This window comes from Centroberyx gerrardi, chromosome 17, assembly GCF_048128805.1.
Source record: "Centroberyx gerrardi isolate f3 chromosome 17, fCenGer3.hap1.cur.20231027, whole genome shotgun sequence".
Classification (NCBI taxonomy): Eukaryota; Metazoa; Chordata; class Actinopteri; order Beryciformes; family Berycidae; genus Centroberyx; species Centroberyx gerrardi.
Genome location: NC_136013.1, coordinates 13,413,843 through 13,441,810, shown reverse-complemented (window position 1 = coordinate 13,441,810; position 27,968 = coordinate 13,413,843). Strand labels below are relative to the sequence as shown.

Below are 27,968 nucleotides of genomic sequence, written 5' to 3'. Positions count from 1 at the left end.
CTTTCTGTCCTGCATTTGTACTGCAGAATTTTTCCAAACAATTTCACAGTGCAGCAGCAGTGCAGCGAGCATGTAAAAACTAGGACTTGGGGCGATGGGGTGGGGCGATGGCTGCTTCTGTGAGTTGACATGAAGTTGCCATAGACAACCACTGGTGATAGTGGGAACAGAGATCAACAGAAGAGAGACAAGAGACAGATAGAGCAGAAAACAGGACTGACATCTTTGCATAATCATGGCAGACATTGTGTGGTACATTTATTGAAGTTGACATGAGTGTGAGGTAAATGTACTTTGACAGTTGCCATGGCAGTAATGCAACCAAAGAATGGGTTTCAGTTATGCGAGTCATCCTGGGTTTTGGGGAGGCACATTGGAGGATTTCCATAAAAGACAGGTTAACACAATTTGCTCAGCTGATCGTGAGCTGAACCAGCCAGTGCCCTTATAAGGCCAATATGAGGCATCAAACCCTTGCTTTATAAAGCAGAAATGCCTTGGTCACTGTGAGTCAGCCGCAGGGGAGGTGGGGAATTAGCAATCGGAACAAGTACTTCTGTTCAGGCAGTTAGTTGGCTACCTCCATCCAGCAGATTACATTTGGCAGGGAAGGGAGAGAGACTGCACACTCTCCAGAGTCACTCCACCAGCTCAGAGAAATGCGATCAGCTGCAGTGCTGCCTCCTTACCAAACTGAATTTAAAGCGCTCAGTCCCTCCCACTTTACTTAAACTATGGATGCAGAATTACATTTCCACCAATAAGATATGGAATAGATTAAACCATAATAAAACAGAACAAGAAAACAATGTGTTTTTTCTCATTGCAGTCAGCACTCATTTGGCCCACCGGCTTGTGGTGCTACCAGTTTCTTCTTTAGTTTCCTACATGTGTCTCTCATCCCTCTGTCTGTGTATCTCTGTGGTATCTCTATCTAGACTAATATATTTGCTCTTGTCTCTCCCTGTGGTCTTTCAGACGGATGCCCAGCTTGCTGGAGTACCTGAGCTACAACTGTAACTTCATGGGCATCCTGGCCGGGCCCACCTGCTCCTACAACGACTACATGGCCTTCATCGAGGGCACCGGCTACCAGCCACGCCACCTGGAGAACGCCAATGGCAAGGAGAACGGGAAGTACAAGCAGAGCGAGCCCTCGCCCAAGGTAGCACACACCACCATACAGTTGTTGTGTTGTGAATGTCTAATTGCTGCTAATCTTATAAACAAGCATGCAGTGGGGAGGTTTGAGGTTTGATTCTTTGCACTGCTGCTCTTCATAAACCTGCTGCCCACATGAACATGTTACATGTGGTGTGATTGCATTTGCTAGTTGTTTGCAAACATTAGTTTAAAATAGACCTGTATTTTGAGCTATGGTGGGCTAAAAACGTTCCAAAATGTTGTTTTTTTTCCTATGTACAAGTCAAGCACTTACAGAGAGTACTTGAATACACCACAAGCTTTTATGGTCAACAATTCCGAAATGGGACTTCAAGCTATCCAATTCCCTCCTAAGTGCATGTCTGAGTAATGTTCGAAACAACATTATCATTAATAAAGTCTCCCCACAGTGCAACTTCTTAAGAGTGCAGGGTAATTATAATCTGTTTTGTCCTCTTTAGAGAAATATAGTGGTATTACCAGGCACTTTAGTTTTATCATTTCCCTGAGAGAGAATTGAGAGTTTAATGTAGCGAATGTCTTAATCCTCCAAGTAACTTCTGTATTCTTACCGCATATGCACTAATAATTGAAATCACACTCCAAGATTTGAGTGTGTTGTATTTTTGTTTTTTGTTTTTTCTCAGAAGAGAAAGGAACAGGGAGGAATATAGGCGTTGCTAAATATAAAGCATGAGAGCATGCTCAAGGACTCGAGTCAACCTTGAGTCAACTTAACTGAATTTCAGAAGGAAAAGTACCAAATGTATATCAATATCAAGTATGTGGTTACTGTTCCTAGTTTAATATAATATGGTGTTATTATTAGTGTTGTAATACATCAAACAGCTGAGCTTGAACTGTACTGATCCTCTGCAACCCTCTCTCTCCTCTCACCTCCCCCAGAACGATGTGATCTCCAAGCTGTGTACGTGTGCCATCTCCCTGGCCGTCTATCTGTTGCTGTGTAAGCTGATTCCGGTGGAGCGCTCCATAGACGATGGCTTCATCTCCTCCACACCCTTCCATCTACAGGTCATCTACCTTTACCTGGCCATGCTGGCTCTGAGGCCCAAATACTACTTTGTCTGGACACTTGGTGAGTCCATTTGCGACTTGATTCTATGTTTCTAGGATGCTTTAGGGAACAGAGGGAAAGGAAACGGGCGTTACCATATTAGTGGGGTCCACACCTATTCCCAGCTCATAGATTGACATCCAATTTTTATTATGTTGTCAGCAAATCAAATCTCAACATCCCTTTTGTTGGCCTGTCATGATGCTGGCTGTTACGATTTTTGCATATTTGGTTGTCTCCGCTGTCAACAGACTGTAAAATGGTGAGAATTAATAACTTAGTAATAAGTGTAATTAGGGTTAGGCTGATATATTTTACCGATAGCATCAGGCCGATATTGGCCTTTTATTAAAAATCAGATGCCTGCTATCAGGGCTGCACAAATAATCGTATGTAACTGTACTGTATATCACGATTTTAGGGTTTCATGATTAATATTCGGTGATACTGAAGTGTTTGTTTATACTTTCAGTTCCCCTGAAAATCTCAGTCTGGTATATCAAGCGCCTCCATCTTGCATGACCAATCACAGTGCACCCATGTGACCAAAACAAAAGTTAAAATGGAGAAGCAGGCAGCTCTGGTGGGAAATCCAGGAGGAAAAAGTTAAAATATATGCCGAGGTGCAAAAATGAAATAAAATAATTTTGTTTCCTGAATCCAAGACAAATAATAATAATCATGATTAAAAGAGTTTCAGAGTTTCCCCTAACATTGTATAGGTGCGGTGGGTCACCCTTCCTTAAGGAGCTGCTAACCCTAAAATAGTTTCAGTGGAGAGTTATACCGTCCCATAGATAGTCAGGGGCTTTTCCATCCTGCCAAGAATAACATTCTGGAGGAAACACTGAATCCTTGCAATGTTTTGTCATGAAAGTGGTCAAATTTAAATATATTGAATATTGGCAGAAAATTTTGGCTATTGGCAGCTTTAATACAAAAATGTTGGCATCAGCCTTCAAGAGCCCATATGGGTGGGAACCTAACTGTAATGCTAACAGGCATAAATAGAGACTGGTAGTGCTAATGAGTTAGCAGTACCCTCTGCAAGTTCTGTGCCTGGATGGCCTTTGTGTATCTACGCCTTCTTCTATCTATAATTCATTTAGACTGAAGATTGTGCTTTGTACCCAGGGATGGTCTGGATTTGGAGATGAGGCTGGGTTACAACTGATGTGAATTTGACAGAGATGTGGAACTGCTTTGGTTGGCTCAAAGACACTGCTCATCTTTCTATGATGTGGTTGATTTTGCATTTTCGCATGATTAGCATTATGTAGCCCATAGGAATGTGCCTGGGGGAACTGTATGTATAATCTTGATTCAAACTCATTGAGATGGGTTCAATGACTTTGGTTGTTTTAATCCACTCTTTATCTTGTGAGGTAAAAGGGAAACTGAAGACTTCTTGTGGAACAGCATTACATTATGTTACAGTGCCATCTAGTGCTTAATTGTGAACCACAGCTCTCCATATCAATGACGAATACATGTGATCTTACATCATCATCTGTCTCTTTTACTGTTTCTCAAATCTCTGTATTCTAAGGATGTGGATCTGGATCAGGAGAATAGCCATTGTCATCCTCTACTCTTACTGCTAGACGACTCTGAAACATTTCTCCTTTTCTCCCGCAGCTGATGCTATCAACAATGCAGCAGGATTTGGCTTCAATGGATACAACAAAGATGGCTCCCCACGATGGGACCTGATCTCAAACCTCAGGATTCTGGACATTGAGGTTAGGTTCTGTTTTCTGAGACCAGTTATATTCTGAGCAAATCCTTTTACAGCTACAGTCCAATATAACACTTTTGGTTCCTATTTCAGTTTGCCACCAGTTTCAAGATGTTCCTGGACAACTGGAATATTCAGACAGCGCTTTGGCTTAAAAGGTAATAGCATAGGTGCTGTAATACCTTGCCTCCACAAAAAAATGCTATATAATCATTTTGCAAAGGTTTCACCACATTCATCAGCAAATATTTAGAAAACACAAATTATTCTGTCATCATAAAAATAGATATATTGTAAGCAGAGGTCTCAAGATGAGTCATCTTGAGACCTTTGCTTACAATATAAGAATATACTCTTACAAAAAGGATGGCTGGCATGGAAATAAAGCAATGAAGGCAATGACTCATTGCCTTCATTGCTTTATTTCCATGCCAGGCATCAATTTCTCAGATGGTGGATTGAAACTCTTCATTTGTGTTTTCTCAGCCGTGTGAATTGTTTTGATCAAACAGTGGATGTGTGCCATGTCTGTCCTCTCTCCCCAGGGTGTGCTATGAGCGCTGTCCCATCAACCCCACTGCTGCCACCTTCCTGCTGTCAGCCATGTGGCACGGGGTTTACCCTGGGTACTACCTGACCTTCCTCACTGGCATCGCCATGACCATGGCTGCACGTGCAGTGAGTACACACACAGCTATACATCTCTACATCTCTACTTATGTCTATACCTATGGCTGTCGGAGCTATCGCTAGCCCAGAAGTTCTCCACATTTTTTATGACAAATCCAGCTAAATAGATGAGAATCATAAAAAAGAGATTTGACTTAGAATAGAATGGTATATTTTACTGTTACTGCATAGGAATCCTAGTGGAGAAAGTGAGTCATTATAGTGATTTTAGCAAAATTCAACTTTTGTTTGTTTTTCCACCTCCCTTCTAAGAGTTCTTCTGAGTTACCAGAATAGAAAGTATAATTTTATACCCAAATAATGATCAAACAGCTACTTCGCAGACCAACGAACAAAGGAAAAAATCCTTTTATGGAGGGTAAGGGGATAATGATAAAGTAGTGTACAGCTCATACCTCTCTTGCCTTAGTGCCAGGCCATTACCACTAAGCTCTGTTAAGCCAGACCTCTTCACTCTGGTCTGGGGAAGGGAGTAGACTAGAGGCTATTTATGTAGAGACAGTGGAATGAAGGTACAGGAGGAGACACAGTATGATCCTGAGGACACGCATTGATGAATAACTGGCTTGAGATTAACTGGCTGATTAACTGAAAAGTCGACACGATAAATTTGTGCAGGTGACTGTGTGTTTGCAGGGACTTTACTCTTCATCTACAGGAGGACACAGTGACCACTGACCCAGTTGCACCATAAAACTACTGGCTGCTCCCACACAGTCATTTTCAGTGATAGATTTCTCTGAAGAGTTATAAGAGGGAGAAAGAGAGTGAGCGAGAGAAACAGAGAGAGAGAGAAAGAGAGAGGCTATACAGTAAGAAGAAACAAAATTGTGTATAGGCAAAAAGAAAAACAGTGAGCAGATAATGAGCAACTAGGCAGTAATGCCTGTTGCCATGATGGATTTGGGAACTAGGTCACTTCAGCTCAATTCCACTCTCTCAGAGTTTTCTATACAGTAATGACATGCAATTTAAAGGTCACAGTTTGCATTTACTTGAAAAATAATCCTACATAAAAAAATTAAACTTACAGGAATGTTTCCTTAGAATATTTCAACACTATTGTTAAGCTACACTTACATGTTACTAATATTTGATATAATTGTGATTGTTTTATATTATAGTCAAGCATTTAGCTGGGTTTTTTTTTTTACTTCTCTTCCAGATAAGGCACAACATCAGACCGTACTTCCTGGTCTCTGACACGTACAAGCACATCTATGATGTCATCACGTGGGCGGGGACTCAGGTTGCCATTAGTTACACGGTGGTGCCATTTGTCCTACTTGCTGTGGGACCCTCACTCAAATTCTACAGGTACTTGAAATTGCATTGAACTGTGCTGTGATGTTATGGCCTCTGCTGTGCCACATTGCCCTGGGCTGTACTATTATTGGTGCTGTGGAGTTCTTCCAAATAAAGTAACACAATACACGAGAGAATACTATAATGTTGTGAAGCCTTTCTCTGGATCAGCCACTTGTGCACAGTCCTTGTGTGGCGCTCACATTTTTCCCATTGTTGTGTAAAACAGCGTTGTAATATTAAACATGCAAATGAAGTTACTACTCACAATGTAGAAATTAGCGCTTTTTCATTATCCTGGTTCCCTCTGGTCAAGCTCTAACTGTTAACGAGACAGCTTAACGACCGGAGGGTGGGGAGGATTCATGAGGAGGAAATAAAAGAGTGGCTCTAACAGGGCCGAGGTGCTTCCGTGAAATAAAGGCCCAACAACGGTCAGTGTCATTCGGAGGAGGGCTGCTGTTAAATCAGCCTGTGGCTGCTGGAGAGGCAATATAAAACAAACTCATTAAAGGTGGAGCGTGGTGGGAGGAGGAAGAGCTAGATCTGAAAAAGAGCGCTGTGGTGTGGCTGTAGGTTAATTCAGTAACGTTATAACTAAAAGTGAATAGTCAGGTAAGGTAGATTTGTCTTGTTTTTAGTCCTAGTCCCTTTGATGCTAGTCACTCCCATAGTGTACTAAGAGTTGTACAAAAGCTGAGGACCTCCACTATTTCTGCCAGAGAGTGTTACATCACCTGAAAGCATTGTATAATATGGTCAAGAGCAGCTGGCAGTCAGAGATATTGGGACAGTGCTCATACTATAAGAGGCTTCACAGTGGGTCTGCACTTCTTATTCTGTGGTGAAACAGAGACCATGTGCACCAGATTGCTCTGTTGTCATGGCAATAACTCCATTAATCCCATAACAATAATAACCAAGCTGTCAAGACTGAGACATAGCGGCCAGGATTAGCTCCCAGTGATTTCCCTGCATCTTTTGTTCCACTAAACCTAGAATGATAATCTTCTTTCTTCACGTAAACGACAAATGACTAGCCACTTCCCTCTAACGATGACTAATCATGAAGTATATTATGGGTATGACAGGATGCACAAAGCTATTTTCCATGTATACTTTAATTGTTACTCATGGAGTAAACACTCTAACTTTATACTTTGGGTGCCATTACCCCTCATATTAATTCCTAATTTTCTGTACACTATTTCTCATCTTGAGGTTTTATTTTCCCATTACTATTTACAGTTCACTGTGTTGGAATACTTTGTGTTGAAATGTGTCTCTCTTTGGGATGTCCATCCAGGTCCTGGTACTTCTGCATACATCTGCTGTGTCTGCTGTTGGTGTTGGCCCTACCTGTCAAATCCAGACACCTGCGGGCCAAAGAGCAGCAGGACGGTCTACAGAAGGACGGCCTACAGGCCAACAGCCTACAGGCAGACCACAACAGGAGCCACTCAACCACAGACAACAACTGCAACCAGAAAGACAAAACCACATGAGGCTCGGGAGAACGAAGCTCAGTCCCTTCAGCAGCAGAAACACTGAACCGAACTATGTATAACCACTGAGAGCTGGAGCGTGGCGAGTCTGTTTGCCTGACAAAGAACCAAATATCGAACGCACTGAGAATCCTAACAGACAGAGAAACACAAGTCAACGACCTGTCAAAACTTCCAGTAGCAAGGATGACAGCAATCATACTTCTGACATGGATGAGAGAAAGAGGGAGTGAATGAGTGAGTGAGTGACTGAGTAAGTGAGTGAGAGAGAGAGAGAGAGAGGACAGAGAGAGAGGGAGAGAGAGAGACTCTAAAACTAACTGACCAGGATGTAACAACAAACGTGATGTAAACTAATGAGTGATAATGGTTACATTTCATTGGTGGAAATGAAGAAAAAGTCAAACTGACTTCCAAGTTGCCTTAAACCCTCTATGTACTCGGCAGGTGAGATGATAACAGTTCGGACGAAGCGTTGCAAGAACCCAAATGCAGTTGCACCATTACGGTGTAGGGTTATATAAGCAGAATAGACGTACAGTATGTGGAGGGTTTTTGTCATTGTCTGGATACAAGCCTCTATTAGGTGGAAAAGGAAAATGTGTTTGTGTAAAAGAAACATAACCTTTATCATCAGCTGCCAATTTCAAACAGGCCTTAGGATCCTCAAAACATTGTTTGATTTCTATGTCTTTTTTTACATCTTTATTCAAGAAGAATTCACATTGTGTGTGTTTTGTATGTAGATCTTTGTGGAAACACTATTTGAAATCCATTCTAAAGCTTTTCTGGGATGAATTGACTTTGTCTGACACGACGAACCGATAGAGTGTCCCAAATTTTAATTCAAATTCAAATCCTATCCATCTGCCACTGCAGAAAGTCTAAAGCAAGCGCTCAGAGTAAATAAATGGATTTCAATTTGTTTTTATAGTTTTCATATCTGCTGCTTTTTTGACAAACCGTACTCATCAATTACAGATAAATGTGTGCTACAAAGGGAGTTTATTTACTCTGTCAGCTCATTTAGATTACTTTTTTTCTTTTCAAAGGATTTTTACTTTCTGACTTTGGGTACAGGGGTGTGATGTTCTTTCATGTGTTCATATTGTTCACACCACAGGTTTCCTCTATGTTCAAATGTCTTGCCTCTGTAATACCTGTAGAGTATCCAAAACTATTTAATTAATACCTGTCTGAAATAATAATAGGGTATTATTAGGGAAAGACAATGGATTGTTTACATCACCGTTGAATACATGTACAGTATACCTATAAAAATTGTCTTTAAGTCTTGAAAATACAACAGAAATCTAATCAGAATATCACATTCACTGAAAGCTTCTTCATAAATAGTTGAAAGTTTTGTAGCCACAATTGTCAAAAGTCAATTGAATGTAAAATAAAACAGTTTCCAAATTAATGCACAGTGCATAACAACACTTATTCAGGCTACAAATTATTTCAATGTGCAATTTGCATTTGTCTGTGAGGAAATCTGCTATGGTAATTTATGTATGTGACATACTATAATATTGTACAAAATTTGAAGACACAGACCAGTTGTTGTGTTGACTGGTCTGATTTCATATTGTGTGCACTTATGTTAGAATAGGGGACGTTTCAGGCTGGATTTACTGTATGGTGTAAGAGACACTGGTTCCTTATGTTCTTTTGGTCCATGACTCACCTTAAGCCTTTCAAACCATTAGTTATACTCCGCTCTGTAAACGAGCATCCAAAACAGGCCGTAGTTAAAAAACAACAGCCCCTGTGATATAATGCATTTGTGGGTTTAGCAAATAAAATGTGGATGTGGAAACGTGGTGCAGAGGAGGCAACTTAAGAAGCATCTCACTGTTGTTTCAACAGTCAAATTACAAATTTGTACCTATCTATTAGAGCTGGAAATAGTCTGGGGGTTTCAAGCACACAATATCATATTCACTTTGAAGTTGTGCATTTTTTGTAGAAGAGCCTGTCAATTTGAATTGGTTTGGGGCATTTGTGTTATGTAAAATAATGACAAAGCAGCAGAGGCGAGTTTTGAAGTATGAACCTCTTTTTCATTTCTTTTAAAAAAAAAATTCTAACGTGCATATTCCTGCCATATTTGTGTGTATTCATGTGATTCGTAGATGTTGATGTGGTCTAAAGTACACTATTTGTAGCCAGGGCCCTACGTAGGTTTGTATGGCCCAACTAAGGGAAAGGGATGTCATTCTACCAACACAACGATTATTGCACTGCATGGCCACCCAAACCAGCAGATCAATGCAAACTGCTCCATATGTCCAAAGTGCCAAATCATGAATGGCGCATTTTGTTTTGTGTTTGTGTGTGTGTATGTGTGTGTGTGTGTGAGAGTGAGTGTGAGTACGCATGTGTCCATGTATGCGTGCGTGTGCCTGTGCAACATAACGGTTATTTTTGTGTCAGAAGGAAATTTATGGAAAGATTTGTATAACATTACATTTGAAAAAAAAAAAAAGAATCTGATTTATGTGGTAAAATAAAGAGAAATTATTTTTAAACACTAATACAGACATTTGAAAACAGATCTGTCTCTCTTCATTTTTTTGTACATTGAGAATGGGAACTGGGAATGAATATTGGCAAAAACACTGAAAAAGAGTTGGTATTTGAACCTTGCCTATGGGATCAAGAAACTCATGCAGCCAGGAGAACATGATGCACTCTTCCAGCTCTCAAATAAGGATCACCACCAGTACAGTCCGCCCTGATATAACACACAATTACACTTTACTACTTTTGACATCTGGAGAGCTTTGCTGGCTTTGTACCTATTGATATATTAAGTTTGAAAAGCTTGAAACTTAGCAGGTCATGGTGTATTCATCCATCATCTTGCAAATTAGCCATTAATGAATTAATTAACCATTAAAAATGAATAGAGAAAGAAATAACCTAATACTTTGCGTGCATATAATTTGATTATAATTTGAGTAATGAAATTTATGTTGGTTAGCCACCAGCTGACCCCAAATTATAATATAATCCATCCATGGCTACAACCAGTCAATTCACACATGCGCAGTTCCACACTTACTTCAAAGATGTAGATGCTTGCCAGCTCTGTTTCCAGGCATACAAGAAATAATGATTTTGCGCAAAAAAATTGTTTTTATTGATTGAAAGAAATATATATATATATATATATATATATATGTATATATATATATATATATATATTTTGGGGTATACAGAATTTAACAAAATCCAAAGCAAAATACTCAGTGGAATTATTATGTTAAATAAAACTCGGACGGATGGATAAAAAAAAAAATGAAGTGATTGTAACAGATCAGAAATTGTTACTGCAAAAGTAGTAAAAGTAGGCTACTACGGGAAAAGGGACATTTCAGTTGGTGTCTATCATGATCATCATCAGCAAAAATGTTTACTGAAATGTGAATGTACATAGAATGATGTAGCACAAGCTCTCTAAACACTGTATATAAAAATGCCTTGACAAAAACAATGGCAGTACAGCTACTACAGACCTGCAGTCCTTACCAGGGGTCATTTGGGGGTGTTCAGGGCCCCCAGAAATACACGAGAAATAGACTGTAATTTCTCTCACTAGAAGTTAGCAGTTGTGTAAGGGGAAAATGTGTAAGGGCGGCTGTTTTGATCATAGGTTTCACTGCCCTTTTCCCACCTACAGTATGGACAGTTATACAGTTATGTACTAAATCATAACTACCATCAAACTCCTCTCGGACAGGGTTCCTCCGGACAAAATATGATCAAATTGGGGGTGCTTGACATTTGGGAGCCCCTGCCCTGCTGTAACAGGGCTAGGAGGCGGAGCTACTCACTTTACTGTAGCAGCTAGTGGGGAGGGAGCAGGTTACTTAGTAAACACTGAACCAACAGTATGACTTGAAAACTCACTCAGTATTGTAACAGTATTTTCCGCGCTGGAATTACAATACAGACGATTACAAAGCAACACAACTTTGGTAAGAAGACTTCAGTTTGCGCTCTGTACTTTATTCTGTGCAAAGGTAGGGGAAGTAAGTAAAAAAAGAACCTGTTGGATAGCTAGACGGTTTGAGCTAACGTTAGCATGTTAGCTGTTGGGAGTTACTACATAGCTAGCTAGTGATAAGCTGTTGCTTCCTGGTGACGGTTAAGGGAAAGTCCGAGAGACCGCTTGTTATCAGACCCGTGTATCAGAGACAGTTGAGTAGAGGAAATAAAAAATATAAGTATATAAGTATATTTTTCTTTGTTTAGTCTCACTTGAGGCCATGTGGCGTGTGTGTGTGTGTGTGTGTCTGTCTGTGTGTGTCTGTCTGATCCAGATGTTTACTTTTCTCTGATAAACCGATGACTCAGAGTGGCTGATCAGTGCCATACACATTGCCACATACATTTACAGTTGCTGATGTCGTGAGGAAACGGGCATATATTTGCTATCATTTTGTTGACACTGACCTGGCTGGTTGTCACACACTCAGCCTCCTCTCCAGCAGCTGAGATCCTGTGACCAACATGTCCCAGGGAACTGAATCCTCAGCAGTTTCATACCCACATGACAAGCCATAAAGAGAGCTGACTGGTTAAATTTAGAGATCATATCCAGTGTTGCCTCTTTAATTCACACAACCTGCATTTGCTTGGGTGCAGATAAGAGCACAACTGACTAGGGGTCGATTTGAATTTCATTGATGGTATCTAGTTGTGTGACTTTTCAGAGATACTGGGCCATATCTGCCCCGAAAGGTTAAACGATTTAATTTGGCCAAGGTTATTTTTTTTACAATAGTCTAGGCTATTTGAATAAAACTACATTGCACCAGGATTGGTTTAACATTTTGGCTGTGACTGATGGGCAAATGAGTCATTTAAACACTGAAGAGTTGCTAGAGCGCAGTACCAACAGTGTCAAAATATGTCGCTCATAATCTGCCAATGATAGGCTACCAAACATATAAAATAAATGTTACTTTATTACATTGCTCATAGAATTAAATCACTTCAATTAGGCCAACATCTGAATCTTCTCTTCCTTTTGAGCTCTATCCATTGGTGCCAAGCCAGTGCATGTAACGAATGGTAATCTAGTCGTGTGTCTATTGTGTTGGAAAGAGATGGGCGTAGGCCAGCCCCCTCATCTAATATTCAGCCTTTAGTCAGGGGGGATGCTGAGTCTGAGCCCAGCAGTGCTTGTTGATACTCGAGTGAGCAAGGGATAAAGAGTGGTTTGCCATCCAGTGTTGAATAGTCAAATATCATTTTCAGCCTACACCAAGGTAAGAGCTTCTCCTTTTAACCTTCTTTTGCCATTTTTGTGGTCATTATGGTTATCACTCTTTTACTGGATTTGCTCTTTTTATTGGTGTTTTGTCTTTGTTGGTTTTTAGTAGGTGTGTGTTTTGTAAAAAGGATGTGTGTGAGCTCCCATCTGATCATTGATCAACAGAGAGAAAGCTGAAGGTTTACTGATTGGTTCTCGCATGGTGTCATTGTCCACCCATTGTGCTGAGAGTGGTTGCATTGGGATAGGGAGCTGAGGAGGGTGTGTCAACAGGCTCCTGCTGCCTCCACTGTAAACAAAGGATTTTTTCACCTATGCATGACAGTCTGATATTGGACTTTAGTAGGCAGTTGTTGATCCTTGCTGAAGACAACTATTCAGACTGAAAGAATATATTGGCATGCGTTGATAGGCCACTTTGAATTTGACTGAATTGACAGTTGGGCCTTTCTACTGACAGCCTAGCAGCCTAATGACATTTACACCTTTATTGACTGGAGCTGGTTGCTTGTGTCACAGACCACGCTGAAATATTGAACAGAATATTGGGTAGTTTTCATATGAAACCCATTGCCAAGGTAACTTGCCAATAGTGAATGCTGCTCATTAATTCTGTGTTACCATGGCAGGAAATAAGTCTAACATGATGGAAGAGCCTAACTTGATGAATCATTAATGAGTTTTTTATTGATCGGCTGAATCCTTAGCTACAGCAGAAGCAACCATGTTTAATGGGTTTTCTTTTGTCAGGTGGAATAATTCATGTAATGTTGGGGAAGTTAGGTCAGGTGATGTTATTTTTCTGAGGAGATCTTGTCTAAATATTGGCAGTAAGTTAACAGCCTAATAGTTACAGAAGTGACATTGTGACTGGACTGCAGCTCCAGACCGGCTGGGAAAATCTGGGCGGGTAGAAGTGAACGAGACATAAATCTTCCCTCCTTTTAAAAAAACTACTTTGATAATCCCCCCAAAGTTGTCTGTTTGCATTGATTTGTCAGATGGAGACAATCCCATAACTCTGTCTCCCCACTATTTGCCCATCGATGCGAAGCAATTCCAGTAAAGTAGCCTACAACTGTGCGCCTATTGTGCACCAATGTGCTCAGCAACAAAAAGTCTAGACTCTGCTCTTGTCTCATCTAACAGTGTATACAAGTTCAACCAAGTCCAATTTACGGCAAAGGAGATTGGTAGAAACCAGGCTGTCTTGATATAATTGGAGCACACACAGTTGAGTGCACCAATTATCTAACTCATCACTGCTTCAAAGGATGGAAGTTTGAGGCCTTTTGTTTGTCTTCAGTGGTATTTGATGACTTTGTGCAGTTTCTTTAAGCTGAACATTGTGATTGCTCCGGCTTCATTATAGTGAGCGGAGAAATATCAGTTCACGTTTTCAGCATGAGCAGGCAGAGACTGAACTGGACGGATGACATAGGTTAGGCCTCAGTTAGACTCTTTGTAATGAGCACGCTTGGTGCCTTGTCCCGTTGTAACAATGCTATTATTTATAGTTGAAGAAAGAGAAATGTCTCCCTGAAACACACATACACAGGCAAAACACATGACAACTTATTTGATAACAATCACTCTTAATCACGTCTTAATTTATACAGCACAATTTCTGTGTCATCATTTTTTTCTACTGCTTAGACTTGCTATGTTTTTAAAAAATAGTCTCTATTATTTCCTCTTTTTCTGATTATGCATCGTAATCTTTATAGCTGGGCTATCTATTTTAACCACTGATATAATTAAGAAATAGATGCAGTCTCTGTTGTTTGTTCGTGTAACACAGCACAACATAAGACAGTTTATTTCAGTACTTCCATGCTCTTGTAGCCATTCTACCAGGGCCTGTTTCTTCCACATTGGCACCATTTTGGGTATGCAAGTCATGAGCCTGTACTCGGCTCATAAGTAATGTAACACTAACATCAAGGCTGTAGTCAGCTCTGCTAATCAAAATTAATGTACTAACACAAGAGTCAATCCTAGCTCAGCTGACTTGGTCCAAGATAATGGCGTGGCAGTGAATTATGGGTCACTGCCCAATTTCAACCCATTAAATTAATTAATTGAAACAGTGAAATGCAAAACCCCAAATAAGATCAAAGCTAAAAGCCATTTTTTAAATGACAGCCAAGGTGATTAACTCACTAATTTGTGCTTTTACCAGCACCAGATGTACGCTCGCTCGTGTGAGTGGGGTCTGAATACTACTACCATATTCCCCCGCTTTGTCAAAACATGGCTTCGAAGACACACCACACCCTCTTCCGGCCCCTCTGTTTAATTTCTCTCCTTGGCCAGTAGTGGTGTGTTGGAGAGTCTAATTAGCTGTGCAGGCCAGCTATTTACCATTGGCCATTAATCATTGGCCTCCTGAGAATACTAATCTGTTCTGCTCTCCCCCCATAGTGGTGTACAGGTGGTTAGCGGTCAGCCATGGACACCACCACCTCCCTGAAGCTGACCACTCTGGCCATCCAGAGTCTGTTCAGCTACGTGGAGGAGGAGAACCTGGCTGCCATCAAGGCCCATTTGGACAAGTTCAGAGAGGTGGACAGCAGGAGCGATGTAAGTCAGACACATCCATCCATCCGCACGCCAGAGTTGGCTCAGGTGGTTAATTTGCTGATGCATTTTTTTTGTGGGGATGACAGGAATTCAAGACTCTAAGATCATGTAATAACTGTTTTGTGGGAAAAGGGATATTGGAATCCATAAGGTGCGATTTATACTGATTCAGAAACCATATGCAAAGAGAAGATCATCTTGGGATTAATATTTTCCTTTAATAGGTAAAAAAATCACTTAGATGGGCCAAATTAGAGTTCAATATTCATGGCAAACTTGCTGTAATGTAGCCCAAAAGAAACAAAGTTTAAAGCAGGGACGGCTAAGGTGGTACGGGAATACCCGTACTTTGCTCTAATCTAGCTGCTGTCATAGTAATGTGAAGCCTATTAGGTGTACATACACTATACATATTAGGTTATTGTCTCACAAGTTAAAGTTTTATAAAGTGGACACTAGAAATGATATAAATGGAGCACATATGGATGCTCAAATGTAGTGTTGAAGTAAGATGTTTAACATGACCAATAGAATAGCCTACACTTTGTTTGCTCTGTAGGCCATACAATATAAATAGGATCAATAATCAGGTTGGGTTACCAGTATTGGATTTATAATGACACAGAGTTGTCAAATAATGTCACCACCTGTCACTATTTTTCAGTTTGTTCACAGCAGAATACATGATTAATTGTCTTTGTAGGTGTATTAAAATCTTCATCTATCACTGTCTCAGCTCTCTCCCGTTCTCTCTCTCCTCTTTCAGAATGGACAGACTCCCCTGATGGTGGCAGCAGAGCAGGGCAATCTGGAGATAGTACAAGAGCTCATTAGGAGGGGAGCCAATGTTAACTTGGACGATGTGGTAAACTTGCACGCGCGCGCGCACACACACACACACACACACACACACAGCTCTGACCACCAAACATTGACACACCCACACACACAGGAATACGTGGCATTATGGAAATACTTAGAATGCACAAGAGTCAAGGTACAGAGGAACCTTGCAAGTGAAAAACAATGTCATTTTAACCACATCATTCACTTAACACCTTGCTGAACTATTGGCCTCAATGTTCCATCTTGCTGAACTCACCACACTGTGGCTTAGTTCACAGCTATTATGAGCCATCATGAGCCATAATGACGACTTATTACACGCTTTTACCTTCGCGTGTTTGAGTAAATGACAGGATCCACCTGTTGGCCAACACCCCGTGTCTTCAAACCCAGCCCCTCACACACGCACACATTCACGAATACGTACACACACACTCGCGTATGCATGCCCACACACCACACCACTCATTACCATCTCACGCACGTGTAACCTGCTATTACACATCGCACACGCACACACGCTCACATCTCACTCTCACACTAACCCAGAGGGATACAGAAGAAGAGAGCAGTACACAGTCGCTCTATCTGCCACGCTCTACTGTCTGACACTTCTGTCTGTACCCTCGGTACCCTGCTCCCATGAGCACCTGGTATGACCAGCTGGTAGGTACACTACTTTCGCTGTTGGACCGTCCCACGCAGTGCTCCGATGTACGCTCGTCCAACTGGAATTGGAGTCTGATGGGAGTTTCCAGGGTAACAGGTTGTCTGTGTGTGCAGGACTGCTGGACGGCGCTGATCTCGGCAGCCAAGGAGGGACACATCGAGGTGGTGAGGGAGCTGCTGGAGAACAATGCCAACCTGGAACACAGAGACATGGTGAGAGGATGGAGTTGAGAGAAAAGTGGGGAAGCGGGGGGAGGGAGATATAGGGGAGAGAGTTGCTGGGTAGCAGTGTCTGTCTGGTGCAAGTTATCTTTATGTCAAAATGACCAGTTAACATTGTTTTTCTGTTGTTCTGTTATATATGAAAAGCTAAAACTAAACTTCAGTCATCATCCAAACTATGGATATCATATTGTTCCGAATGGCCGTTTGATGGGATCAAGGATGAAGTCAAAGACTATTTTTAGAAATGAGGCCCATGTCAACAGCACAGAGGGAGGGCAGGGGGGTTAAAAAAGAGGTGAGAGAGAGCTGAATTAGGTAGGAAAATAGGGGTGTCGGGTGGACCAAGAACAAGAGACAGTAATAGATCCTCAGTCAGTGCCACAAAAACAGTGCAGAGATGACTTTGAGGACAATTTATGTCTATGGAAAAAAGTGGCGGTGATAGCTAAGTAACACAAAACAATAAGACTGTGTGTGTCTTTTGATTTTGTATTTTGCTTTAGGTAATCTGACATATATTTGAAACACCAAACGGGCAACTAAAAACTTCAGAGGTGAAATAAACTGCTCAAACTTGCACTATAACAAGTTCACCCTTTTAAAATGTAGCCTCCATACAAGTCAAATTATAAAAAGATAAATCATGGGGTCTTCATTCAATATCATGGTTCCTATTCTGTGTAATGAGCTCAATGCTGGCTGAGTTGAATGATCCATTAGCCTTGAAATGGACATAAAATGAAATTACCTTCAGTGTGATGGTTCCTCTGTAGTAGTAATCCCATTTACTGAGCTCTGGTTGTCTCTCTACATGGGTCTGTGATATGATTCAGTCATGGGATACAGACCTCTCACAGGCAGCCAGCCCTCTACGGGTCTCTCTTAGCAGCTATTCTGTGTATTCATGAGCATAGTGTTGACAACATGCAAATGAGATACACCTATTTACTAACTGTTGCTGAGCATGTAATGTTTTTGTTGTGATGTCTGAGCACAGAAGGCAATTTCAAGTTGCCTGTTATCATTGAATAGAGTTTACACAGCAGCCAGGAATACTTGGGGGGGGAAAAAGCAATCTTTCCCTTATCCTTTGACTATTTGTCTGGACTACGCCCAGCCTATCAGCTTGAATACTTTCATAAGGGGGGAGTGTGCACAGTATCCACCAGTGGGCAGTGGTAGAAATATGTTTAACTTACTTTATTTGCACTAAACTAAGCTTTTTTACGGTTTTGAACATTTTGCTTCCCCATTTTAGCATGCATGATATGAGCTATAGAGTTGATTTGCTTCCATATTTTACCATGGATGATATACACTCACCGGCCACTTCATCGGGTGCACCTTACTAATACTGGGTAGGTATCAGCTTTCAGCTCAGTGTCAACCGGCTACCAAAGTGACATCTGCCTCAAGGTTGGACGTGTTGCATTCTGAGATGCTTTTCTGCTCACCACAGTTGTAAAGAGGTTATCTGAGTTACTGTTGCCTTTCTATCAGCTCGAATCAGTCTAGCCATTCTCCTCTAACCTCTGCCATCAACAAGGCATTTTCGCCCAGAGAACTGCCGCTCACTGGATATTTTCTCTTTTTCGGACCATTCTCTGTAAACCCTAGAGATGGTTGTGTGTGAGAATCCCAGTAGATCAGCAGTTTCTGAATTACTCAAACCAGCCCGTCTGACACCAACAACCATGCCACGTTCAAAGTCACTTAAATCACCTTTCTTCCCCATTCTGATGCTTGGTTTGAACTTCAGCAGATCGTCTTGACCATGTCTACATGCCTAAATGCATTGAGTTGCTGCCACGTGATTGGCTGATTAGATATTTGTGTTAACAAGCAGTTGAACGGATGTACCTAATGAAGTGGCCGGTGAGTGTATGTTGTAGAGTAGATTTTAAATAGCCTGGTAAGACCATCCTGATCACGTGACCTCACATTCTGTTTCGCTCCACGGATCAGTCTGGACTTCTAGCCGCCCACATCGATTTCCTGAAATTACAATGTAACCGGGCCAATCAGGGACTGCGTCGTAGTTGATGGCGTGAAATACAGGCCACCGCTGGCAAAACAGTAATGCCGTCTCCCGAAGCAACGAGCGGTAACGTTAACGTTAGTAGAGTAAACACAGCCATAAGTGCAGTTATTGCAGAAATAGACTCAATAACAACAATTAAACAAGAACAAGAGTATGCACTAGCGGAGTTTCTTGGCGGAAAAGACGTTTTTCGCAGTTCTTCCGTGTGGATTTGAATTTGGATTCGCTGATTGGTTGAAGGAGTTTGTCTGTCAAGGCAAGTACTCCCGCCCACTGAAATCGATGTGGGCGGCTAGAAGTCCAGACTGATCCGTGGAGCGAAACAGAATGTGAGGTCACGTGATCAGGATGGTCTTACCAGGCTAGATTTTAAAGCCTTTGTTCTATATTTGATCATGTATGATGCCCATATACAGCATGTTTCCTGGGTCTTGATGGAAGTGACTCACGACATCAAGTGAGTCATTGCAGTGTGGTGCGTGTCTAAGCTGCACAGGACAGGTCACAGCCTGTCTGCCTGTAATGACAACAGGATTATAACCAACCACTGTGTATGATACTGTTCACTCACTGGAAAGTGTGTCACCCCAACTGTAAATAGCACATTTTCCTACCACGAAATCTGCTAATATGTCTTTTTTTAACTAGAGTGGAGAGTGCTGTTGCTGGTATAGAGGTCTCATAGCCTGCCGTGCTGTGGCGCCGCTCGTGTGGCGACCGGCTGATTCTTGGCATAGTGTGTTTGTCCATTTTACTGCGTTTTATTGTTTTTTAAGTCAGTGTTTCGTGTTCTTTATGTCTGCTCTTTTAACGTGTGTTTTGTCTTATATGTCCTGTTTGTTGTGTCCTTTTACTATGCCTGCTTCAGGAATTGCCCCTCGGGGATAAATAAAGTTTTTTGAATTGAATTGAATTGAATTGAATAGCCTTTTGTAGTGCTGTATTATAGTACTCGTGAAGCAATATGTGCTCACTCTATTCTATTCTATTTCCTGTCTACTTAACATGATATTTCTATAAAATCTATACAACCAGACTGTTTCTGTATGTGTCTTGTACATAGGGAGGTTGGAGCGCTCTCATGTGGGCGGCTTATAAAGGTCGTACAGCTGTGGCCCAGATGCTGTTGGAGAAAGGAGCGAACCCCAACATCACTGGTCAGGTACTGGGACACTGACTGGATTTATTATCTCTTCACTGCACTTGTCTTTTCTTCCCATGATAAGATAATCTCTGGCATCCACTAGTTCTTTAGTTCTGAAAACACAAACATACAAAACTACACAGACAATGTTTCAGCTGTACTGGTTTGATGTCAGCAGTAAACGTCACTTTACGGTTACAAAAAAGCCAACGCAACCACAACCCTGTGCTTCGCCTGAGCAGCGCAGTACCTACCCCATCATCTGCTGTTTCAGCCGAGCGAGGCGGCTTAAGGCGCGAGTACACCCACAGGGCCTGACACTGGTCATTAGTTATCGTCAGCATGACCTCAACCCTGTCCTTTGTCCCAGCAGTACAGCGTCTACCCCATTATCTGGGCGGCAGGTCGAGGCCACGGCGAGATTGTCCATCTCCTGCTGCAGCACGGAGCCAAGGTCAACTGCTCGGACAAGGTAACTACATACTAACAAGTGAAGACATTATTTATTTAGTGTTTTTAATCATACGGTTGATGTAGTTGATAGAATATTATTAGGAGATTCAAGTGCCTGGGTCCACATGAGCCCTCCAACCCCCTGAGTCCTTCTCCCCCTCTCCCTCTCCACCATATAAATGAATCTGGATGGAAAAAAAAGTACAGAGCACTCAGCCAGGGCTCAAGATGTTCTTAGTCACTGAATAGATACTGGCTCAGTCATTAGAAGACAGGGACTACACCAAATTGATCATTTGGACCAGACATGACCTTTTCATTAAGTTATAAAAACCTCAGGAAAACTCTTTGAACAGAATGTTATATTAATAATTAAAAAAAGCCTCTGGGCTGTTCACTGGATCATCTATTTCCATCCACTTGCCTAAGGTTTTCATGCACTCTGTCTCTCTCTTTCTTCCTCGTCCCTTCCCTCCACTTCCCCCTTTTCTCCTCAGTATGGCACCACTCCTCTGATCTGGGCAGCCAGGAAGGGCCACTATGACGGTGTGATGCACCTGCTGGCTAACGGAGCCGATGTGGACCAGGAAGGAGCAGTAAGTAGATTGTAGATGACCTGTATGTATGGTTGTCTACTCGGAGAGTGTTTTTCAGTAGCGTTCAATAGAGATCCAAGAATACAGTGCTGTTATCTCGCAACAAACATTTCAAAGTATGACCTCAAAAGTAAAGCCTTTTTAGACGGCATGCATATTACAGTCTACATGACCAGTTTATTACTTTGCGCAGTGGGCTGCACAATTGTGTATAATCATATTTCACAATTTTAGTTTACACAATTATTAATCAGTTTTCCAAAGTGCCCAAAGTGTGTGAACTACAATGACCATAACTCATTACACATATGACGCAGCGCATCTGTGTTCCTTTGAGTTGCGGTGTGTCTGTGCCGACACAAACTGAATGGAGACAGCTAATGTTGCAATACCATTAGCTTATACTGGATTGAGAGACTTTAGTGCCTGAAAATATGAGTTGCTGGGCTCGCTAAATGAAACAAGTCCTCAATAAATCCCCCTCCCAACGCCACCAAAGTAAATTAACAACCTGTTGGAAACACTGTTTGTTGCTGTAAAGAATAATCTCCAGCTATAAAGTGATATAGCCTAGGTGACATGCTGTCCAGCCACTGTCAACATACAGTATATCATATTGAACGCCAACCAAAATGTTCAAACCCAGTGGAATGTTGAAACGGTAAATGTGTAGGAACAGCTTTACTCAAAAAGTGCAAATTTAGGTTGCTGCTGCCTGTTTTTGAAATGCTCCCGGTGTCTTCTCAGAACTCGATGACGGCTCTGATCGTGGCGGTGAAGGGTGGCTTCACCGAGGTCGTCAAGGAGCTGCTGAAGAGGAACCCGAACGTCAACATGACGGACAAGGACGGCAACACGGCCCTGGCCATCGCCGCCAAGGAGGGACACACCGAGATCGTCCAGGACCTGCTGGACGCCGGCACCTACGTCAACATCCCCGACAGGGTGAGGTCACCCCACCCATCATCACCCTGGAACTTGACATGACTGGACGATGTAGAGTGGTTGATGTTGGATTTAAGTGTGGTGAGGGTCTGTGTAGTTGCATATCATGATATTAATGTCTCTGTCGCTGTCTCTCTCTGTCTGTTTCTCCCTTTCTTTCTTTCTGTCTCTCTCTCTCTCTCTCTGTCAGAGTGGGGAGACGGTGCTGATTGGAGCGGTGAGGGGAGGTCATGTGGAGATAGTCAGAGCCCTGCTGAACAAATACGCTGATATTGACGTCACGGGCCAGGTAGGAGCTCCTCTCCCGCTGTCTTATTGATGTCTAAAGGCAAGCAGGAGGCTGTCTCATTTTACAAGATACTGGCTTGGTTTATTTGGCTCTCTTGTTTTTTGCAACCTTTCATCGAGTGAACTTTCATCCTTGGGTCAGGAATTTACATCAGTGGATTATATCAACAGGCACAGCTTGACACATCACTCATATTGCCAAACATTGTTCAAAATAAACTACATTTTCAGGCAGTAGAAATGAGGGGAACATTAGGGTATTCCTCTGTTTTTTTTCCCTCTATGCTTGGGATAATTGCTGTGAAAATTGTAAATTGTTGTGAAAATTGGAAAAAGTCTCGGATACCATGAATGTCGTTTTTTTTTTTGCTTTCTCTATATTCCTCAATAAAAAGTTTAAACAAGAAAATAAACTACATTTTTTAGCCACTGCACAATAAAGGCCACGCTGTTTAAACACTAAGTCATAGCCTTGTTTATGTTTCTGCCACACTGTGTAGTTTTCCAGTGATAAATCAAACTATTTGCCTTGTCTCTCCTCATACCAGGATGGAAAGACTGCCCTCTACTGGGCTGTGGAGAAAGGCAACGCTACCATGGTGAGAGACATCCTGCAGTGTAACCCAGACACTGAGAGCTGCACCAAGGTATGACACACTCAAGCCAGGAAGACCAAAGAGAGTAAAACACACTCTCTCTTATCCTTTGACTTTGCTTGATTACTTCTAGCATATTTACTTGAAACTTTTCATCTGGTTCAGATACACAGTAACCATCAGCTGTCGACTGGGACTGGAAAGCATTCAGATTTGCAGTATTATTCTAAATAATGTGTTCAAGTTTCTCTTGGCTCTTAGTAACTAGTATTCTTGCAGAACCCTTACTGTAGCAATTGTGTGTGTGTGTGTGTGTGTGTTTTAGGAGGCAGAGAACCCCCTTATCAAAGCCACCAAGATGAGAAACATAGAGGTAGTGGAGCTGCTGCTGGATAAAGGGGCCAAGGTGTCTGCTGTGGACAAGGTACTGTTCAAAACCTACTTACACTCAAAACATACTTACACAGAAAAAAATCATTACAACAATACCCTCTCTTTGCTTTGTGTGGTTCCAACCATCTGGCATATCATTGTTTTGTTAGATACTTAATCATCCTCACAGCAAAAATATGAAAATGTGTTTGTGGTGCTATAATCCCAGTAAGACTACAGTGGGACATGCAACAGGGGAAAGTACACACCAGGGTTCGTACACAGGTCTGGAAAGGCTAGAAAAGTATGGGGGTCATTTCCATTTCTTGAAAAATTTTGGAAATTGTCTGGAAAAGTCTGCAAAATATGGAAACAACCAATTTTCAGTCCTGGTATACACATGACCACACATGTAGTTAACAGACCTGCTGCCATTTCAGATGTGAGTGTGATTGTTGTAAGAATCAATCTTCTGCTGGAAAGTGGTATGCCCTAGTGAACACTCATTGCCAAACCACTATCAGCATACATTAAATCTTCAAATGAATTTGAGAAATTAAGGTCTGGAAATGTGAAAATGAAAATGTATAGGAAAGCTGGCACACCGAAAAGCAGAAAATTCTTGACTCAAACATTTCTTCATCACAGCATCTGATGTTTTGACTCTACCCATCATCTTCAGGAGTGTGCTAGGTGTCACATATGAATAAATGTGTGACTAAGTGTAAAAATTTGCTGGTTTCAGCTTGTGCTTTCCCATTTTGCATATTCTACTGTTTGTTTAATCTCTATTTATCCAGAGATGGTTGACTGAGCATGAATGTCCTTCTTCATCAACACCATGAAACAGTGTATATATGAAACATCATATGTACACTGTTTCACACTTAAGTGCTGCCCAGTATAACCAGTATCCTACTGTTGGCCACTAAGCAGTTAAGGGTTAGGGCTTTGCTTAAGGATATTTGTGAAGATACAGGAATCAGTCTTTTCCATCTCTTTCTTTACCCAGAAAGGAGACACGCCCCTTCACATCGCCATCCGAGGGCGAAGCCGCAAGTTGGCCGAGCTGCTGCTGAGGAACCCCAAAGATGGCCGCCTGCTGTACCGCCCCAACAAGGCTGGAGAGACACCATACAACATCGACTGCACCCACCAGAAAAGCATCCTCACTCAGATATTTGGAGCCAGTAGGACCCATTTCTCCATATTATTCAGAATGAAATGCGGGACAAAATGAGCTCATAGCCTGTTGTTGTTTACCCTGCATTGAAAGAGATTACGCTGCTTCACTATCTTAATCTCATTTATCACTTTTTCTCTCCTCTCCTTGTTTCTCCCTGTCTCTACGTCAATCATTCCATCTACTCCACTCTCTCCCCATCTCCCCTTCTCTCCCTTCTTCTGTCCTTCCCTCTCCACTGCCTTTCTACCTCTCTTACTCTCAGAACACCTATCCCCGACCGAGTCAGATGGGGACATGTTGGGTTATGACCTGTATAGCAGCGCCCTGGCAGACATCCTGAGTGAGCCCACCATGCAGCCGCCCATCTGCGTTGGCCTGTACGCCCAGTGGGGCAGCGGCAAGTCTTTTCTTCTTAAGAAACTGGAGGGTAAGTAATCCCAGAGCACGATAAACTATCTCATACAGTGATGAAAAGTACAGTATTGTGATAATTAAAACAGTTGACTATCAAAGAGCTTTTGTTTCCTTAAACACTGTATCATTCACCTATCTAGTGTGTTTTGTGATTGCCTCATATTCTCATCTAGTGATTTACATTCCCATCTGCCTTCATGCTTAAGGCTTTAAATGTCTGACATGAGATTTTTCTCTGGTCCTGACTTATCCTGTTCCTCACTCCCCTGCTTCTTCTTCTCCTCCTTCATCAGATGAGATGAAGACATTCGCTGGCCAGCAGATAGAGCCGTTGTTCCAGTTCTCCTGGTTGGTGGTCTTCCTCACCCTGCTGCTATGTGGCTCGGTGGCCCTGGTCTTGGGCTTCACCGTCGACCCCAAGCTGGCCATCGCCGTCTCGCTCAGCCTCCTCGCCCTGCTCTACATCTTCTTTGGTGAGGGGACAGACTAGCTACAAATGCAGTACTGACGGGAATACTGATACTTGCTCAAGGGCACTTCACCAGGGCAGAAGCTCAAACCCAGTTGCTCCAGTTTATGGACAATCCCTGTGTTTACTATGCCACCCTACTGCCAAAGAGGTTGTAGAGGGTGTAGAGCTATGGCAATGGCACCCAAAAATAATCTTCAGATAAAAGAAAAAGAAGTTAATAGATAACAAATTCTCTATTCATACAAAGTGAGCTTTTCCCATATGATGCTTTTGAGACCTACAGTTTTGCTCACTAGAGGGAGCTGTTATACAGCCAATATCGAAGCTGATGACTCAAGTTTTGAATCAAACTTTTGTTCATGTTGTGCCTTAAGAAGAGAACTTTCTAGAACCACTATAAGAATGGATGAATAATAGCGAAATGGCATTGTTAAGCTTTTGAGGAAATACTTAAGTGGGCATTTCAGCTAGACTTTACCGGCTCTTCTCCTGTCTCCAGTGTTGGTGTACTTCGGAAGCCGTCGTGAGGGGGAGAGCTGGAACTGGGCCTGGGTCATCAGCACCCGTCTGGCCCGCCAGGTCGGCTACCTGGAGCTGCTGCTCAAACTGATGTTCGTCAACCCCCCCGAGCTTCCTGAACAGACCACCCGCGCCCTGCCTGTCAGGTGACAGTGACACACACACACACACGGTCATACACACAATCGCTACAGTTGGTGTTCTGTTAGAGTATTAGTTCCTCAGGGGCAAGACAAATACAGAAAAAGTCTTATGTAGATAAGTACAGTCCTATGATGCATTCATGGCAATGACAAAGTCTTTCGTAATTTCTCACGAAGAAGACTGTGGGAGTTGTGTGAAAATTCGCAGCTAAGTTATGAACATTGATAGTAGCGTTAGTGTCAGCAATAGCGTACATCCTCCCCTCAACCAATCCTCATCACATATATATTCCTGACGTATTTGTCCATGCTGGGGGGTGAGGGGGTGATAGACACACACATAGTTTGTGCAGTGTAGGCATGATGACTTTAATTGAAAGGTAGCTTTTAAATGTGCAAGGAAGGGCCATTTTTACATCTAAATTATAGTGTACTGTAAGTCCTCACAGTCAAGAAAAAAACTGATGAACAAGTATGAGGAGGTAGAGCATTCCCAATATGAAGCGGTAGCAGAAGACACTCACATGGGACAGTGAGTGTTTAGGAAGTGTTTAGGCTTTGTGCTGGTTCTAAATAAACCAACTGAAGCATCATTTTTGGCCCTGCTTGTGCTTCCCCATTTGCGTGTCTTGCACTAGGCTACATTTTAAATGACCAAAAATTTAAATGGGCAAAAAATCAGCAATGGAATTTCCACTGGAGATAGACTGAATGGAATTATTAGTATTCCAATCACCTAACCCTAATCCACAATTAAATTTATATTTTCACAATAATACAACTTTGACTTCCTTTTACTAAATAGATACTGCTCTACAGAGAACAGATATGATTTGTAGAAAATGATTTTCTATGACGAAAGCTTGACAAAGATTGACAGCGTGCAGGTAGAGGAGTGAAGTGTCTCAAACTGACTCATCTGAATTTGCCTTTTGATGACCACAGCACTGTGGTGATAGTACCACTGATTATTACACTGGTAAAAACACTGTTATAATGAATGGTTCAGTCCCAGTCCCTCCCTGCTGGTGGTTGCTGTGCATCTGACCAAGATAGAGCATCAGTTTCCTGTCTTTGTCTCACATGTCATGTCACATGTCATGCAGGTTCTTGTTCACGGATTACAACCGTCTGTCCAGTGTCGGTGGGGAAACCTCCATGGCAGAGATGATCGCCACCCTCTCAGACGCCTGTGAGAGGGAGTTTGGCTTCATGGCCACCAGGCTATTCAGGGTGTTCAAGAAAGACGAGATCCAAGGTGAGATCCGTTGTCTTTTGGCTTTAGATGTCAGTCATGTTATGACCCTTCAGCCAGCTGGCACACACAATCACAATCAAATCACACACTTTACAGATTTGCTCATTGACTGCCCAATTGTAGGTTACTGCTAATACACAGGAAAGAAATGATGATCCCAATAGTAGGAGTAAACACTGCTTGCCACCATGTTTTTGTTGACTTCAAAATGTACCCATAACACTTGTTTGAGTTTGCACAGATAGCGAAAACCTTACCCAGGCTATTCTAACCAAGTTATAAAGTTTACATGTGTCAACACAAAACCAGGGGGGTATTTCACAAAGCAGGATTAGAAAATTACCCAGATAACTGTGAAAAAGATTATGCTGTATCCTGGTGATAGTGATTTGAATCTGTCTAACAAAACTTGAATCTTGAATGAATTACAAAAGATATTTCATAATCTCTT

General features: G+C 41.9%; 2 protein-coding genes across 4 annotated transcripts in view; both read left to right on the top strand.

The window, feature by feature from the left end:
- mboat2a (membrane bound O-acyltransferase domain containing 2a) overlaps positions 1-10,038 on the top strand; it is a 56,524-nt gene extending 46,486 nt beyond the window's left edge. Inside the window, exons 7-13 of the mRNA XM_071912730.2 lie at positions 979-1,165; positions 2,071-2,263; positions 3,881-3,984; positions 4,074-4,138; positions 4,526-4,658; positions 5,836-5,987; positions 7,282-10,038. Of these exons, the coding sequence (XP_071768831.1) occupies positions 979-1,165; positions 2,071-2,263; positions 3,881-3,984; positions 4,074-4,138; positions 4,526-4,658; positions 5,836-5,987; positions 7,282-7,480 (1,033 nt within the window). The 3' untranslated portion in view covers positions 7,481-10,038. The remainder of the gene's footprint in view (positions 1-978; positions 1,166-2,070; positions 2,264-3,880; positions 3,985-4,073; positions 4,139-4,525; positions 4,659-5,835; positions 5,988-7,281) is intronic.
- A 1,336-nt stretch (positions 10,039-11,374) lies between these two features.
- Positions 11,375-27,968, top strand: part of kidins220a (kinase D-interacting substrate 220a) — a 52,110-nt gene continuing 35,516 nt past the window's right edge. For 2 of the 3 annotated variants that reach the window (XM_078289420.1, XM_078289419.1), the window contains exons 1-16: positions 11,375-11,466; positions 15,192-15,350; positions 16,117-16,215; positions 16,980-17,078; positions 20,195-20,293; positions 20,646-20,747; positions 21,226-21,324; positions 22,072-22,269; positions 22,460-22,558; positions 23,106-23,204; positions 23,479-23,577; positions 24,538-24,715; positions 24,974-25,138; positions 25,419-25,598; positions 26,097-26,262; positions 27,366-27,517. In XM_078289420.1, coding sequence (XP_078145546.1) covers positions 15,219-15,350; positions 16,117-16,215; positions 16,980-17,078; positions 20,195-20,293; positions 20,646-20,747; positions 21,226-21,324; positions 22,072-22,269; positions 22,460-22,558; positions 23,106-23,204; positions 23,479-23,577; positions 24,538-24,715; positions 24,974-25,138; positions 25,419-25,598; positions 26,097-26,262; positions 27,366-27,517 — 1,966 coding nt within the window. In that variant the 5' untranslated portion in view covers positions 11,375-11,466; positions 15,192-15,218. Of the gene's footprint in view, positions 11,467-15,191; positions 15,351-16,116; positions 16,216-16,782; positions 16,863-16,979; positions 17,079-20,194; positions 20,294-20,645; positions 20,748-21,225; positions 21,325-22,071; positions 22,270-22,459; positions 22,559-23,105; positions 23,205-23,478; positions 23,578-24,537; positions 24,716-24,973; positions 25,139-25,418; positions 25,599-26,096; positions 26,263-27,365; positions 27,518-27,968 lie in introns of those variants that run through there. The other variant, XM_078289421.1, reaches the window with a different exon arrangement.